The following is an 18641-nucleotide window of genomic DNA, read 5'->3' as shown; positions in this document are numbered from 1 at the left end:
ATCCTGCCTGGGACCGATTTCCTTCCTCTTGCAGAGGCCCCTCAGGAGAAGGTGAGAGGGGTGGAAGGCCGACTGGGTTGGACATTGATACAATTCTGCAGCACGATTGAAACTGTGTATCCTTAGAATGCCATTCAGTTATCTCCTCCAAGAGGCCTTCCCTGACTAAGCCCTCCTTTCCTCTTCTCCCACTCCCTTCTGCGTCGCCCTGACTTGCTCCCTTTATTCACCCCCCCACTTCCAGTTCCACAGCACTTTTGTACATATCTCTAATTTATTAATTTATATTAATGCCTGTCTCCCCTTCTAGACTGTAAGCTCACTGTGGGCAGGGAATGTATCTGTTTATTATCATATTGTACTCTCCCAAACACTTAGTACCATGGTCTGCAAACAGTAAGCACTCAGTTTATGTGATTTAATGAATGAGAGCTCCACATTTGCCCCATATCCCTTCCCTGTTGCACTTTAGGGAGTCCTTGTTCAAAGGGAAGTCATTAAATGGGGGGGTGGGGAGGGACTTCTTCTCTCTGACAATCTTCTCAAACTGGCTGTGAATTCATTCATTCATTTAATTGTATTTATTGAGCGCTTACTGTGAGCAGAGCACTGTACTAAGCACTTGGAAAGTACCATGCAGACACAAATAGAGACAATCCCTGCCCACAATGGGCTTGCATTCTAGATCCTGGATTCTAGAATCTTCTAGATTCACAGTCTACAGCTCTGTGAATGAGCCCTGTGAAATCCCAGGAATTGTGCCCAGAAGAACCTTTGGACAGAGAATGTAACAAGCTATTTCTAGGTGCTAAACTTTGGTGCAAGCTTATCAGTCGATCAACCAATCGGTGGTATTTATTGAGGGCTTACTGTGTGCAGAGTACTGCATAGAGAGTTTGAGAGGATACAGTACAACAGAGTGGGTAGATGAAATCCTAGCCCACAAGGAGGTTACAGTCAGGACACGATCCCTGTCTATCCTAGCCCCAGATTTTAGGTCAGAAAAATTCAGAACAGAGAGGCAGAGCTGGGACTCGAACTCAGTTCTCCTGACTGTCAGGCCTATGCTCTTTCCATGAGGCCACACTCATTCAGGAGGATGAGTAAACCAATGTGAAAAACCTTAGCCTGGGAACATAGTGCATGGTGTATCACAAGGCTCTGAAAGTTTTTGCTTTTAGGGGGAGTTCATTTGCATTCTTCATTTTGGGAGGGTGGGAAGGACAGCTATTTAAAAATATGCAGAACTAATTAAAGTTTTTTCCGCTGTTTCGTTATCTGAACATAGTGGAGAATCCTGACAAACTCTTATCGGAAGTGACTCAACATTCGCCCAAGAACGGCAAATGAACATTCAATTAATACTTCAATACAAAAGTGTTTTCATAATAAATATACTTTATTGTTAATCTCGTTCTCTTTACACATGCAAATCTCCCCACTTTGAAATCCAAAGAGAGTTGCCACTCTTTGATTCTTCAAAGAAAAACCTCTTGCTTTTTTCTAATTCCAGGGAAGACCTGAATTTTCTGAAGTAGTTACAAAACTCGAAGAATGTCTCTGCAATATCGAGGTAAGGTCCCCCACACCTGAAACGGGCCACCTCTAAACCATAAGTTTCTCCTACTAGACCATAAACTCCACCATCTAGATCACACACTCCTCCCTCAAGACCATAACCTCCTCTCTCTAGGCTGTAAATTTCTCCCTCCAGTCATTCATTCATTTATTCATTCAGTCGTATTTTTTAAGTGCTTACTGTGTGAAAAGCACTTTTCTAAGCATTGTAGACTGTAAACTCTTCCCTCTACACCATAAGCTCCTCCTTCTAGACCTTAACATCCTCCCTCTAGATCCTAACCTCTCCCTCAAGACTAAACTCTTTGTAGACAGGGATCATGTCTACCAACTCTAGTCTATCGTATTCTCCAAAATGCTTAGTACAGGGTTCTGCAAACAGTAAGTGCTCAGTGAGTACTATTGATTGATCCTGTCATATTTATTGAGAACTTACTGTGTGCAGACCACTCTACTAAACGCTTGGGAGAGTTTGGAGACCAAACTGAATGTGGAAAGGGGTCAGGATAGATGGTGTTCACTGAAACAAAGAACACCTTTGCTGTCTAGCCTGAGTCTTCTGATTATTTACAGTAGTCAACCTCCACTCTGCAGGCTAGAAGTTAATCAGGGTGCATGTCCTCTGATCAGTACGAGAGAGGAAAATTTATAACATTCAGGCTAATGTGCTTTTCTTTAATTGTAGGGAAGGGGACATGCACAATCTTCATAATAATCCCAGTATTTTCCACTTCACTTTGCCTGTTGCTCACTAGCACAGGTATCAATGGCTCCAGGAGGCATGTCCAAGGGTAGGCTAACAGGAGCAGCCTTCTCTGAAAAAGGCTCAGTCCCCATTCCATTCCGGGGTCTGTGCCCTTTTCTAGACTCCTATCCTAAAGCCCCTTCCTACTTAACCTCCCTCATTCTCCCCTGCCCACTGCAATTCTTCCTTTAATGGTATTTGCTAAGTGTTTCCTACAGGCACTGGCACTGTACTAAGCACTGGGGTACATAGAATAATAATGTTGGTATTTGTTAAGTGCTTACTACATGCCCAGCACTGTTCTAAGTGCTGGGGTAGATACAGGGTAATCAGGTTGTCCCACGTGGGGCTCACAGTCTGAATCCCCATTTTACAGATGAGGTAACTGAGGCCCAGAGAAGTGAAGCGACTTGCCCAAAGTCAAACAGGTGACAGGTGGCGGAGTTGGGATTAGAACCCATGACCTCTGACTCCCAAGCCTGGGTTCTTTCCACTGAGCCATGCTGCTTCTCTTAACAAATACCAATGTTATCATTATTATTGTCATCAACTCCTTGCCTGAGCAGGAGCTGAAATCTGAGGGGAGAGGCCTAGCGCAAGGGTCCCCCACAAGGCCTGCCCAAGGGCAACCGGAAGACCACTCATAGAAGGTAATTGGGTTGGATACAGAGGGCTCAGAGTCTTAATACCCAATCTACAGAGGCGGTAATTGAGGCGCAGAAAATTTTAATGACTTGTCAAAGGTCACACAGCAGATGAGTGGCAGAATCAGGATTAGAATCCAGTTCCTCTGATTCCCAGGCCTGTGCTCTTTCCACTAGGCCACACTGCTCCTTTCTCCACAGTGGCACCACAAATAGAAGGTCAGGAATCTTGAGGATCAGTGTAGAAAAGGCGGAAGGAACAACCACAGATGCCCTGATAGTCTGCCTTCCTCTGAGAGTCCAGCATATTCTCTCTCTCTTGCTCTCTCTCTCTCTCTCTCTCTCTCTCTCGCTCTTTCTTCTTCTCTCCCGAGCTCCTCCCTGATGGTCACATTGTCGTAGGAACTTGTCTATGACCCTCTTGAGGATGGTGCAATTCTAAAATGGGCAAAGTGAATTAAAGTCAGTAGGAAAATATAGGAAAACGATTTTGGCAGACACCATGATTATTTTCTCTCTGGATTCTGGTTTTTCAGAGGAGTGTCTTTTTGGACTTGCAAAATGAAAATTCTACAGATATATTGGTTTGGGAGGAAGAAAAGCAAAGAGAAAAAAATCAAACAAGTGGCTTGAGGGAAGAAAGAAAAAAGGAAAAATAACTCCATGTATACCAGGCTCCTTAAACCCGTGAGAAAAGAAGACAGCCAGGCAAATAATCAGTGCTATTTGTTGAATGCTTACTGTGTGCAGAGCACTGTCCTAAGTACTTGGGATAGTACAATAGAGTCAGTAGACACAATCCCTTCACACAAGGAATTTACGATCCATCCTCTTGCCCATATAGGCCCTTTTCACTTCCCGAAGGGGAGAGTGTGTAGCTCAAAAGAGAGTAGCTTTTAGAAGCAAAGGCCATGGAGAAAGTGGTTGTGAGCTCTGGGCCCTTTCTTATGTTCTTACTATTTGCCAAGCATTGTGCTAAGCAATGGAGTAATTACGAGATAGCCATCAGATACACTCCCTGTTCCTCTCAGTGATCCCAGTCTAAGAGGAAAAGAGTAAACAGGCATTTTATTCCCATTTTACAAGTGAAGAAACTGAAGACTCTAAACTCATTATGGGCAGGGATTGCAACTGCTAATTCTGTTGTACTGTTCTCGCTCAAGCACTTAAAACAGTGCTGGACATAAAGTAAGCGCTCAGTAAATACCAATGATTGATTGAAGAATAGAGAAGTTAAGTAATTTACTCCAGGTGTGACCGGGCCCAGAATAGAGCCCAGATTTCCTGACTCCCAGTCCCATGCGCTCTGCCACTTGTCTGCCCTTTGACCTTGGGCAAGTCATTTCACTTCTCTGTGCCTCAGTTATCCCGACTCTACCACCTGTTAGCTGTGTGACTGTAGGCAAGTCACTTCACTTTTCGGTGCCTCAGTTACCTCATCTGTAAAATGGGGATGAAGACTGTGAGCCTCACGTGGGACAACCTGATTAGCCTGTATCTACCCCAGCACTTAGAACAGTGCTCTGCACATAGTAAGCGCTTAACAAATACCAACATTATTATTATTATTATCTGTAAAATGGAGATTGAGACCCTGAGCCCCAGGTGGGAGAGGAACTGTGTCCAACCAGATTTGCTTGTATCCATCCCAACTCTTAATAGAGTGCCTGGCACATAGTAAGCACTTAACAAATACCGTAATTATTCTTATTCCCACTTGGCCCCGCTGCCTCCCAGTTGGTAAAGGATCACTGACTGGAGAACCGTGAGTTCAGCTGAGACACCTCAGAATTGCTGCTGTCCTTGGCCCTGGATCCTATCAGGTGCAAAGGCTAAGTCCCCTGAACCTATTTGCCCTTATCCTGGTTTTCCACCTCACAGTCTGATCTGAGACCACCAGCCATAGTGTGAATTATTAAAACTATCATTAAAGCTATTGATCCGATTCTGCAGGTTGTACCAACTGAGTCTCTTCCAGGTAGCTTAATCTACAACTGTGATCTAGTCAGGGATATCCCCATGGCTACCATAAAATGTCTGGCGGTTGGTTCGTTTGTTTTGATTACTGGGTGAGGTGCTATCAGATGGATAGCTATGATATAGCTCGTGAAATTAAAATGTACAGAAACACTTGAGCTGGCCGGTTGGGCAGTAGCCAGTACACAAACCCCAGCTGTCGCATATTAGAAATAGAACAGACACAATGAATTCTGGACAGATAACGAGTTATCCTTTTTCTTTTCCCATGCTGCTTCTCACTTCTCCCATTTGCGGTTTGAGAGGGGCCTAACTCATTTTTTAAGGCCTCTGCCTAGCCCTCAGTCTGACTTTAATACCAAGAACTCAACCACCCCTTTTGCTCACAGTGAATGCCCAATTCATGCCATGACTACTACTCTAAAAGACCTCCTAGGAGACCCCAACTCTACCTCTGATGCCATTATTATTATTAATAATAATAATGTTGGTATTTGTTAAGCGCTTACTATGTGCAGAGCACTGTTCTAAGTGCTGGGGTAGATACAGGGTAATCAGGTTGTCCCACGTGAGGCTCAGAGTCTTAATCCCATTTTCCAGATGAGGTAACTGAGACAAAGAGAAATTAAGTGACTTGCCCACAGTCACACAGGTGACAAGTGGCAGAGCTGGGATTCAAACTCATGACCTCTGACTCCCAAGCCCGTGCTCTTTCCACTGAGTCACGCTGCTACTGTGCTAATCAGGTTGGACATGGTCCCTGCCCCATATGAGGCTCACAGTTTTAATCCCCATTTTACAGATGAAGTTACTGAGGCAAAATTAAGTAACTTGCCTAAGGTCACACAATGAAGTGGAGGAAGCGGTATCAGATAATAATAATAATTATGGTATTTTCTAAGTGCTCACTATGTGCCAGGCACTTTACTAAGTACTGGGATAGATATGAGCAAATCCAGTTGGACACAATCTTTGTCTTGCATGGGGCTCACAGTCTCAATCCCCCTCAGATGAGGTAACTGAGGCCTTGGGAAGTGAAGTGACTTGCCCAAGGTCACACAGATGACAAGTGGCAGAGCCGAGATTAGAAGTCAAGTCCTTCTGACTCCCAGGCCCGTACTCTACTAGGCCTTACTGCTTCCCCATTGAATTAACAAAGTGTTCCTGGATGATAGGCTTTTGTCAGCCTGCCCAGGCCCTGCTGGGGTGGAGCCTCCAACTCTTGGTGGCCCTGCTCCTTCCAACTGGGTCCAAAGCAGAAAAGCAGGAAAAGGAAATGAAGAATCATGGGTGCTACGACTCTAACCAATAGGCCTCCCTAGGGCTCACCTCGAAAGGGGTACTCTCCATCACTGATGATGATATTGATGATGATAGAGAAGCAGCATGGCTCAGTGGAAAGAGCCCGGCCTTGGGAGTCAGAGGTCATGGGTTCGAATACCTGATCTGCCACTTGTCAGCTGTGTGACTGTGGACAAATCACTTCACTTCTCTATGCCTCAGTTACCTAATCTGGAAAATGGGGATTAACTGTGAGCCTCATGTGGGACAACCTGATTACCCTCTATCTACCCCAGCTCTTAGAACAGTATTCTGCACATAGTAATCGCTTAACAAATACCAACATTATTATTATTATTATGCTGCTGCTGTTGAAGATGATTCTGGTGACGAAGGCTCCCATTTCTGTAAACAATTAATGAGCCCCACTGCAGTCTCAAAGATGGCATGAAGAATCAATTACTGTGTTCGTGTTCTCACAGCTCCACCCACACTCTCTCATCTCTGCTGATCGTGTTACCGCTGGGCCAGGGAATGCAAAGAGGGAGGAGGCCGGCAGGGACCAATCAGTCAGTCAATCAGTGGTACTTATTGAGCACCTATGGTGTATTTGGTACAGTACTAAGCTTGGAAAAGTACAATACAAAAGAATTGGAAGAAATGTCCCCTGCCCACAATGAGCTTGCAGTCTGCGGGGGGAGCACATTTGAAAGGGCACACTAGATTTTTCTTTCAAAACCCATTAAATGCCCTTGGTGATCCCAGCAAAGTTACCATCCCTCACCAATTTTGGATCACAGGCTAGAATGCCAATGGAAGCAGTGTGGCTCAGTGGAAAGAGCATGGGCTTGTGAGTCAGAGGGCATGGGTTCGAATCCCTGCTCTGCCACTTGTCAACTGTGTGACTGTGAACAAGTCACTTAACTTCTCTGTGACTCAGTGACCTCATCTAGAAAATGGGGATTAAGACTGTAAGCCTCACGTGGGGACAGCCTGATTACCCTGTATCTACCCCAGCGCTTAGAACATTCATTCATTCATTCAATAGTATTTATTGAGCGTTTACTGTGTGCAGAGCACTGTACTAAGTGCTTGGAATGTACAAGTCGGCAACAGATAGAGACAGTCCCCGCCTTTTGACGGGCTCACAGTCTAATCGGGGGAGACAGGCAGACAAGAACAATGGCAATAAATAGAGTCAAGGGGAAGAACATCTCATAAAAACAATGGCAAATAAATAGAATCAGGGTGATGTACATCTCATTAAACAAAATAAACAAAACAAATAGGGTGATGAAGATATATACAGTTGAGCAGAACAGTGCTCTGCACATAGTAAGCACTTAAATACCAACATCATTATTATTATTATTATTTACCACCTATCAATCAAGCAATCAATGGTATTTATTGAGCATTTACTGCGGGCAGAGTCCTTTAGTAATAGCTTGGGAAAGTACAATATATCAGAGTTGGTAGACACATTCCCTGCCCATAAGGAGCTTACAGTCTACTTCATCCTAGAGAGTCTGTTCCTTGAATTGGGTCGAGAAGAATGCATCGGGGGTTCAAGGATGAAAGGCAAAAGCAGAAAAGGGGAAGTAAAATGACACGGGGGGATGAATAAGTTATATTATTCTGGGCCTCAGAGCCGGCCAAGTCATTCACCGGACAGGTGATGAAGGCTGTCCTTCTACTTGCAGTTGATGTCCCCGGCATCGAGCAACAGCAGTGGCTCTCTGTCTCCTTCCACGTCTTCGGACTGCCTGGCGGCCCGCGGTGGTCCGGGCCGGAGTCACGTAGCAGCTCTTCGCAGTCGTTTTGAATTGGAATATGCCCTGAATGCGAGATCTTACGCAGCTTGGCCACAAAGGTAAGGGATGGCCTCTTGGCTATCGGCCAATTGTCGGCATGCATGCCCTCACACATATAGGCACGCATCTGAACGTGCATATCCATATGCATATACATGTTGGGCATGTATAAACACACATCTCTCCCCTTCTAAGACTGTAAGCTCATTGTGGACAGTGAATGTGTCTGTTGTATTGTGTTCTCCCAAGCATTAAGTACAATGCTCTGAACACAGTAAGGCTCAATAAATACAGCTGACCGGCTCACTGACATTCCTGCATGAATATTCCCATAATAGACATTTTGGACCCACTCCAGTCACTCTGGTGAGATACGTTTGCTTCACATGCACCTCATTGAAAACCACTTAGTGTCGATGAGTGGAATTTATCGAGCATTTGCTGTGGGCAGAGAATTATACCAACATTTTGGAAACTACAACAGAGTTGAGAGACACAAATCCTGCCCACAAGGAGCTTACGACCTATGGAGAAACAGACATTAAAATAACATACAGATAGGGGAAATAGAGTATAAGTACACCTATAAATGTTGTGGGGCTGGGTTGAGTATCAAAGTGCTTAGGCATACACAGCCAAGTGCATAGTTGACACAAAGGGGTGGATAGATAGGGGAAATAAAAGCTTAGTAACAGGGAACAACAACAGTAAAGCCTGTTCCCAGTGATAAGAGGTCTCTCTGTTCTGCAGGTGGTAACACAGGCTCTCTAAAAGCTGGAAAGAATCTCAAAATGTGGAGAAACCGCTATCCCGATTAGTCAACTAGATGTCCTACAGAGCTTTAGAACTCGCTCCTGGTATGGAGAAGTAACTATAGACATTGATCTTTGCAGATCACTTTATGAAGCATGAAGCTTTTAATTTACATGTCATAAAATTAGGAATCATGGTTATTGAGTGCCAGACAACTAAACAAGAAATAAGGCATGTATTATTTCACCAGGGTCTAACACATATAAATACAACCCAAATGTAGGCTTCGTAGCTCTGAAATAGTCTCGTGAAATGCAGTCTTCATAGATCCTAGCTGATGACTTTTATTACTGTCAATGATTTTCTTTTCCATTCAGTGTTCCTTTGCAGAATTTAACACCCAAATATGCATGACTGGCCAGCTTGGGTGAATCGGATAAACAAATAAAGAAGAGAGCTGTTGATCAGAGGGTAGCTCTCTCTCCTTTCAACTTACAAATCGCAGGCAGGGCTATTGAACCCTTTCAGCCCACTTTATCTCCTTTACTCCAAACCTGGGATCACCTGACAGTCTCCATGGAAGCCAGTTGGTAATTAAAACTGAACGTATGAAAACAGGCAGATTGAACATTCATTTTACTTTACAGTTGGGTAGGGGGAGCAGGGAGCTTTCTCTATATACATAAATTAAGATCAGTGCACTGTCTTTCCTGCTGAACTTTGACCTTCCATCCTCTCCTCATGGACTCTCTTCCTCTCTCCCCATCAGATCGGCTCCGTGGGTTTCACTGATCTGTGGGAAATTGGAGAGTCAGGACTATTAGCTTCCTTGCCCTACCTGGTCCCCAAATTACTTAGAAACGGAAAGAAGATTTTTTTACTCCTTTCTCAAGTGCTTGTAAGTGCAGGAAACTATCCCTGAAGGTTGGGCCAGGTAAATACCTTAAGAGAATGAACCCAAACCGGTCTGGTTTTCTGTGTGCCACTTTCTCTAAGAAAAGGGATGACCCTGCCCAGGAGCTCATGGATAGAAATGGGAGGAGGAGAAGAAGGAGGGTGGAGGTTGTTCTCCCCAGGGGACAGGGGGAATCTGACAGGCGGTCAGCCTGTCACCATCTTCACAAAGACCCCATGGCATACCTGTAGGGAGTGATCAGTGGGGCATATGATCGTATGTTACAAGGGATGCCATTCAAGCGTTTTAAAAGTAAGATTTTAAGTGTGACAATATTCCTGTGAAAAATCAGAATGGGCTGGGTCCTGCAGACTCAGATAATGTAGCTGAAACTTGGCTCTGTTGCCTAGAGCCCTCCACCTGCAGCCGGCAACTGCTGCAGTCATCCGTTACTCTTCTCTGCTAAGATTAAAGTCTGGGGACTCTTGGGGTCTTGAGGGGTAGGGGAGGTTCCACCTGATCGATTTTGAGGGAAATGTATTAGATGATGAATCCATCCTCCACCCCTCAGCTTTTCCTTCGAAAGGGGTAGTGGGGCCCCATGAATTAATCTCTCTGACAACATAAATTAGCCAATTTAACCTGTAAGGCAGAGAAAGGCAAGTGCTAAATCCCTACACCTCAAAAATGTTTAAAGGTTTTTCTTCAACTAATACTGTGAAGGAATGAAATGTACGGCATTTCTTCCTCTACAGTTTCCGTTCTCTCATTTTGTTGCCTGGGTGGCATTGACTAAGGGAACAAGGCCAAGCTGTTTTAAAAGCAAATTGGTGCTCAATTATGCTGGGCTGAGTTGTGAAAATGCTTGCCTCTTTAGCCAGTTAAGGGATAGGTCACGGTAGAGGATTTCTTGGCTGACCACAAGGTTATACTGAGCAAGGAAGGACCTGCCCTGAGAAGAGGGCCAGCCGGGCTGCAGCTACGGTCATTCCTGGCAGCAGGAGTAGCAGTGTGGAAATGTGAGAGGCCAGAAAGGTGAGAAGCAGCATGGCCTAGTGAAAAGTGCCAGGACCTGGAAGTCAGAGGATTTAATTTAAATAGCGCAAATACTCCAAAGAGTCCATATTTTTCTCTAGACAGCACAGAAGATGCCTCTATCAGTGTGTTCTGATACAGAAGAGTCTCCTGATGTGAGTAAATAACCCCGACTGCACCCACTGCTCTAGCCCGGGGATGGCTCATGCTGCATTTGCTTCAATTCCCCGTTTGGCAGTTTAGTTACCGAATCGATGCCCGTTGGAATGTGTTTTATCTGCCGTTCCACCATATTTGCACACCCGAGGCTGTTGGGTCCTTGAAGTTCATTGTGTTAGAATCAACTCGTAATGGCTTTAGTTTTTAAAGTGTCTTGTTTGGGGTTTGAATATCCTCATTACCAAACTTCTAGTCTAGCCTTCCCCACCTCCGCCACCCGCCCCTTACTTCCTGAACAGATGGTTGCCTAAGAGGATAATTAGGAGAGGGATACACATCTGGGAACGTTTTTCCAAAGGCCTTGAGGGAGTCTGAATCATGGCCTTTGGTGCTCTGGAGATTATCCCCTTGAAACTTTGACTTTCAAGTCAAAGTTGCAGGGTACAGCGTGGCCTAGTGGCAACAGCATCGGTTTGGGAGTCAGAGGATGTGGGTTCTAATCCTCATTCTGCCACGTGACTGCTGTGAGACCTTGGGCAAGTCGCTTCACTTCTCTGTGCCTCAGTTACCTCATCTGTAAAATGGGGATTGTCTGTGAGCCCCACGTGGGACAACCTGATTACCTTGTATCTACCCCAGGGCTTAGAACAGTGCTTGGCACATAGTAAGTGCTTAACAAATATAATCATTATTTTATTACTACTACTGCTGCTGCTGCTGTTGTGGTTGATTCATGGAGTAAATATCCTGAAACCATACCTCCTATTGATTGCTCACAGGCTGCGGAGCACTGTGCTAAGTACTTGAGAGAGTATAACACGACACCGTAACGGACACTTTTCTTCACCAAAAAGGGCTTACAGTCTAGAGGGGGAGACAGACATTAATATAAATTAATAAATTACAGATCTGTGCTTAAGTGCTGTGGGGCTGTTCTGTGTTGAACTTTCCCAAGTACTGTATCACACCTACTGGGTACTCAATAATTACTACTACTCCCACTACTCAAAAGCAGGGTGTCTTAGTGGCAAGATCACAGGCTTGGGAGTCAGGGGACATGGGTTCTAATCCCACCTCTGCCACTTGTCTGCTGTGTTACCTTGGGAAAGCCACTTAACCTGTCTGTGCTTGTTACCTCCTCTGTAAAATGGGGATTAAGAATGTGAACCCCGCATGGGGCAACCTGGTTACCTTGTATCTACCCCAGCACTTAGAACAGTGCTCGGCACATAGTAAGAGCTTAACAAATACCATAATTATTTTATTTTATTTCTACTGCTGGTGCTGCTGTTGTGGTTGATTCATGGAGTAAATATCCTGAAACCATACTTCCTATAGCAATGTAAGTGTTTGTTGAATTTTCCTTTGCGGTCTAGTGTAAAGACCATGGGCCTGGAGTTGTGAGAGGACCTGGGTTCTAATCCTGTATCCAGCACTTGTTCTACTGTGTGACCTTGGGCAAATCACTTCATTTCTCCGTGACTCGGTTTCCTCATCTGCAAACTAGGAATTCGATACCTGTTTTCCCTCCCACTTACACTGTGAGTCCCATGTGAGACATGACGATCTTGTATGTAGATAGAACATGGGCCTGGGAGTCAAAAGGATCTGGCTTCGAATCCCTGCTCTACCATGTGTCTGCTGTGTGACCTTGGACAAGTCACTTAATTTCTCTGTGCCTCACTTACCTCATCTGTAAAATGGAGATTAAGATTGTGAGCCCTTATGTGGACAGGGACAGTGTCCGGCCCAATTTGCTCATATCTATCCTAGTGCTTAGAACAGTGCCTGACACACAGTGTTTAACATACACCCCAATTGTTTTCTCAAGAAGCAGCAAGATCTAGTAGGTAGGGCACAGGCCTGGGACTCAGAAGGACCTGAGCTCTAATTCCAGATCCACCACTGATCTGCTGTGTAAACTTGGGCAAGTCACTTAACTCCTCCGTGCCTCAATTACCTCATCTGTAAGATGGAGATGAAGACTATGTGCCCTATGTAGGACAGGGACTGCGTCCAACCCAATTACCTTGAATTTACCCCAGCCCTTAGGACAGTGCCTGGTACATAATAAGTGCTTAACAAATTCCACAATTATTACCCCAGTGCTTAGTACAATACTTGCCATATAGTAAGTGCTTTACAAATTTTATAATTATTATTATTATCATTATGACTAAAAGAGGAATTTTCAGATTTGCTCCAATCTTTTCACTTTGTGAGCATGTTCCTGAGGCTCTCGATCTTGACTGACCATAGAGTCTTCCTGGGGAGAAGTGCTAGATACAAGTGCAGGGCAATAAAACTGGCCAGGAGGAATGCGACACACCCAGCAGCTAGGTGAGGGGATGCTCATGCAGCTAGTGTATAAGGTTAGGAGGGCATTCCCCTTGTCTACATAGGATTCAGCATCAGGTGTTTAGACCGCCCAAAGACACTGGGTCAAAAATAATATTCCCCAGTCCCATTTAGACTCCTCAGTGATGATGGCAAAACACCAAATGAAGATGATGGTGACAAAACAGAGATGAAAAAACAAAACCAGGACAAAAATGAGCTGAAGAGGAGGCTAGAAGTCACATAATAATAATATAATAATAATGTTGGTATTTGTTAAGCGCTTACTATGTGCTGAGCACTGTTCTAAGAACTGGGGTAGATACAGGGGAATGAAGTTGTCCCACCTCATTCATAATCAGACACCCCTTGCCCCATGCAGCTTTTAGTTTTATTAGAACCTTACCATAACCCCTCAATCTGCTTCCTCTAATCACCCCAACCCTGTCCTCGTCTCCCAACGCTGCCCCACTTTCCCCTCACCTGGCACCAGAGCCCATCTGCCCACGCCCATCCAAGTCTTCCCCTGGCACTGCCCTTCGCACTCTTCTCCCCACTCCCCCACCCCACAGCCTCAGTCAAGTGCAGCCTGTGGAACTCCCACTCCATCATAGGAAAGCTTCCTCTTTTCCTTGACCAGATCCGGACCCTATCAGTGCTCCTCCTCACCATTGCTGAAATCTGGCTCTCCCCAGATGACAATGTCTCCCCTACCACTCTCTCTAGAGGGGATCTCATTTTCTCCTACTCCCCAGGACTCAGTGGGAAAGGGGAGCTGGCTTCTTTTTTGTCCAACAATGCCATTTTGGTACCATTCCACCTCCCTTCTCCCTTTATTTTTCTTCCTTTGAAGCTCCCTCCATCTGCCTCTACCATCCATTCCAATTACTAGTCACCCTCACCTACCTCCCCCTCCACACACTCCACTCCCCCACCACCGCCCCGTCCAGGTATTTCCTCCAACTTCTGAGCCATTTTGATCCCTTTTTCACATTTCTTCTTACTAGACACCATCACCTAACACTTCCCCCTCCAACCCCCACCCCAGATACCTCCTCCAATTTCTGAGCCATTTTCTCACGTTCCTTCTTTCTCTCTCCAATGCTTCACTAATCCTTAGATGCTTCCATGTCTGTGTGAAGGTTCCTGATGACCTTCGTACTGCCCACTTCCTCTTGCTCCTCCCCACTGGCCACCTGCTCCTCTCCATCCACCCCACCTCACCCACTCACTGATTTAGACCCAATCACATCATCTCTAGTCACTGTTTTCTCTCCTATACTCCTCTCTCCAGCAAAACTATCTTATATCCCCCCACAGAGACCTCCAATCTCTCAACACCATCCGATTTTCCAAGGTCATAATTCCCATTTGGTCTCCAAATTCAACCTGGCTTCTTTTTTTTAAGTGGTATTTGGTAAGTACTGACTATGTGCCAAGCACTGCTGTAAGTGCTGGGATAGATAGAAGCAGAGTGTCTCAATGGAAAGAGCAAGAGCTTGGGAGTCAGAGGTTGTGGTTCAAAGTCCAACTCTGCCACTTGTCAGCTGTGTGACTTTGGGCAAGTCACTTGACTTCGCTCTGCCTCAGTTGCCTCATCTGTAAAATGGGAATTAAGATTATGAGCCCCAGGTGGGACAATCTGATTACTTTGCATCTCCCCCAGCACTTATTACAGTGCTTGGCACATAGTAACTGCTTAACAAATACCATCATTTTAGGGAAGCAGGGTGGAGTAGTGGATAGAGCACAGGCTTGGAGTCAGAAGGTCATGGATTCTAATTCCAGCTCCACCACTTTGCTGTGTGACCTTGGGCAAGTCACTTCATTTCTCTGTGCCTCAGGTCCCTCATCTGTCCAATGGGGATTGAGACTGTAAGCCCTACATGGTACGGGGACTGTGCCCAACCCGATTTGCTTGTACCTACCTCAGTGCTTAGTACAGTGCCTGGCACATAGTAAACACTTAACAAATACCATTATTATTATTATTACGATAAGGCAATCTGGTTGGACACAGTCTACCTGGGGCTCACAGTCTTAATCCACATTTTACAGATGAGGTAACTGAGGCACAGTGAAGTGACTTACTCAAGGTCACACAGCAGACAAGTGGCAAACCTGAGACTGGAATCTAGGTCCTTCTGACTCCTGGGCCTGGGCTTTAACCACTAGATCATACTGTTTCTCTGTACATAAAAATCCATGCCTTCAACCCCACCCTCTCTACTGAACTCACTATCTTTGCTCCTCTGTCCCTCCATTGCTCTCATACTACTAACCATCAGTCCTGGATCACCTGCACAGTATATTTCCTCAGCTCTTGAACTGCAGAGTTCTAGCAAAAATCCAGACATTAGGCTGAGCTCCAACTCATACTCATCTGTTTCAATTCTGCCATCTCTTCCATCAGCAACAATATTTATCCATCCTTAGTGACTAGTTGCCCATCACCAGTCCCAGCTGCTTCAGATTCTTAACTCCTTCCTCCATGTCCACCCACCCCCCGACCTCCATCGTGTCTTGTCCCTAATAATCTTGCTACCTATTCCAATGGGTAAACCAACAGGTGTGGTTACACTAAAATCTTCCCTGCACCTCTCCAGCCTCACCCTCCTCCTGCCTCTTTAACCCTCCCCTCCTTCCCAGTGGTATCACAGGAAGAAATCTCCCAACTCCTCTTAATATCTTCCCCTTCTGCCTGTAACTCTGAACTCATCCTTTTGGACTTCATTAAAATACTTGCCTCTTCATTCTTTCCTCCTTGATTTCCATCTTCAGCTATTCATTCTCCATCTTAAAAAAACTCCTTAAATTCCTCCAGGTATCACTCCATCTCCCTCCTACCATTCCTTTCCAAACTCTTCCACCGTGTTGTTTACACATGCTGCTTCCACTTCCCTCCTCAATTTTCTCCTTGAGCACTTGCAATCTAGCTTGTGCCCTCTCCATACCACAGAAACAGCGCTCTCTATTTTTCTTATATTTGTTAAGCTCTTACTATATTCCAGGCAAGGATATAAGTACTGGGAAAGATACAAAGTAATTAATTCATTCATTCAATAGTATTTATTGAGCTCTTACTATGTGCAGAGCACTGAACTAAGCACTTGTAATGTACAATACGGCAAGAGAGACAATTCCTGGCTCACAGTCTAAACTGGGGAGACAGACAGCAAAGCAAAACAGAACAAAACAAACACAAGACATAATCAAGATAAATAGAATCAAGGGGATGTATATCTCATTAACAAAATAAATAGGGTAATAAATGACAATTACAAATGAGCACAGTGTTGCGGGGAGGGGAAGGGGAAGAGAAGAGGGTGGGGGGAGAAGAAGGGGAGGAGAGGGAAACGGGGGGGGGGGCTCAGTCTGGGAAGGTCTCTTGGAGGAGGTGAGCTCTCAATAGGGCTTTGAAGAGGGGAAGGGAGTTAGTTTGGCAGACTTGAGAAGCAAGGGCATTCCAGTACAGTGGTAGGACGTGGGTCGGGGTCGACGTGGGATAGGCGTGAACAGGAGACATTGAGGAGGTGAGTGGCAGAGGAGCAGAGTATACGGGGTGGGCAGTAGAAAGAGAGAAGGGAGGTGAGGTAGGAGGGGGCAAGGTGATGGAGAGCTTTGAAGCCAAGAGTGAGGAGTTTTTGTTTTGTGTGGATGTTGAAAGGCAACCAGTGGAGGTTTTTGAGGAGGGGAGTGACATGCCCAGAGCATTTCTGTAGGAAGATGATCTGGGCAGCGGAATGAAGAATAGACTGGAGTGGGGAGAGACAGGAGGAAGGGAGATCCGAGAGGAGGCTGACACAATAACCTAGTAGGGATATTATGAGAGCTTGAACCAGCACGATAGTCGTTTGGATGGAGAGGAAAGGGTGGATCTTGACAATATTGTAAAGGTAAGACCAGCAGGTTTTGGTGACGGATTGGATGTGTGGGGTGAATGAGAGAGCAGAGGCTAAGATGACACCGAGGTTGCGGGCCTGTGAGATAGGCAGGATGGTCGTGCCGTCCACAGTGACAGAGAAGTCAGGGAGAGGACAGGGTTTGTGAGGGAAGATAAGTAGCTCAGTTTTAGACAAGTAATCAGGTTGGACACTGTCCCTGTCCTGCAGAGGGCTCGTGATCTTATACGCATTTTACAGGTGAGGTAACTGAGGCACAGAAAAGTGAAATGACTTGACTGAGGTCACACAGCAGACACATAGTAGAGCTGGGATTAGAAGCCAGGTCCTTCTGACTCCCAGGCCCATGCTTCAACCACTAAGCCACACTGCTTCCCTTTCCTTCACTTCTCTAAAATTGCTAACAACCTTCTTCTTGCCAGATTCAATGATATATAGTCTATCCTAATCCTCCTAGACCTCTCAGCTGCTTCTAACACTGTGACCACCCCCTTATCTTGGAAACACCATCTTGCCGTGACTTCACTGACACTTTTCTCTCCTGTTTCTCCTCTGACCTTTTGGCTGCTCCTTGTTAGTTGCTTTCACCAGCTCCTCCTCTGCCTTCCACCCCCTGACTGTGGGAATCAGTTCTAGTCTCCATTTACACCAACTTCCCTGAAGAACTCTTTCACCACACCAACATCCCTGAAGAACTCTTTCACCCCCACACTTTAAAGTCATCCACATGGATGATTCCCAAATATACTTCTCTAGCCCCAACCTCTCTCCTTCTCTGCAGTCTCGTATTTCCTCCTACCTTCAAGACTTTGCTACTTCACTAAAATCCCCTTTTCCTTCTATCCAAACCACTATTAGGCAATCCAAATACTTTTCCAAGCCCACCTTGGCTATTGTGTCCGCCTTGCTCCTGATCTTCTTGCTTCCTGTCTCTCCCCACTCCAGTCCAGATTTCACTCTGCTGCCAGGATAACTTTTCTAAAGAAATGTTCAATCCACATTTCCTCACCCCTCAAGAATCTCCATTAGTTGGTTTCCTGTCCAACTCTGCATCAAACAGAAATTATTTACCATTGGCTCTAAAGTGCTCAATCATCTCCCCTTCTCCTTTCTGATCCTGCTATCTCCTACTACAACCCAAACCACACACTCCGTCCCTCTAATTCCAACCTACTCACTGTACCTCAATCGCACCTGTGTTGCTGCTGACCATTTGTGTACATCTTCCCTCCATCCTGTAACTGCTCCACTGCATATCTGATACCACTCTCACCATCTTCAAAGTCTTACCAAAAAATCATGTCACCTCCAAAAGGCCTTAACTGGCTAACTTCTCATTAGCCCACCCTATTTGCCCTCCAATCTGTGTCACCTAAGCACTTGAGTCTGTACCCATTAAGGACTTTGATATTCCCTGCACTCCAAGCTGTGCATTAGTTATGTCCATATCCTTATGTTCTGCTTGTTCTTCTACCTGCAGTCAATTTTAATGTCTGCCTTCCATCTAAGCTGTGAGCTCCC

The 18641-nt window shown here is 45.4% G+C and overlaps 1 protein-coding gene across 5 annotated transcripts in view; it reads left to right on the top strand.

Moving 5' to 3' along the window:
* The window catches only part of LOC103170225 (serine/threonine-protein kinase TNNI3K), a 340681-nt gene that overhangs the window by 279984 nt on the left and 42056 nt on the right, over window positions 1-18641 (top strand). For 2 of the 5 annotated variants that reach the window (XM_029062873.2, XM_029062871.2), the window contains 3 exons: window positions 1514-1573; window positions 7929-8098; window positions 10824-10877. In XM_029062873.2, coding sequence (XP_028918706.1) covers window positions 1514-1573; window positions 7929-8098; window positions 10824-10877 — 284 coding nt within the window. Of the gene's footprint in view, window positions 1-1513; window positions 1574-7928; window positions 8099-8789; window positions 9131-10823; window positions 10878-18641 lie in introns of those variants that run through there. The other 3 variants (XM_039911922.1, XM_029062872.2, XM_029062874.2) reach the window with 3 other exon arrangements.

This window comes from Ornithorhynchus anatinus, chromosome 4, assembly GCF_004115215.2.
Source record: "Ornithorhynchus anatinus isolate Pmale09 chromosome 4, mOrnAna1.pri.v4, whole genome shotgun sequence".
NCBI classification, from domain to species: Eukaryota; Metazoa; Chordata; class Mammalia; order Monotremata; family Ornithorhynchidae; genus Ornithorhynchus; species Ornithorhynchus anatinus.
The sequence above is the reverse complement of the archived record's forward strand: the minus strand, read 5'-3'. Positions and strand labels throughout refer to the sequence as shown.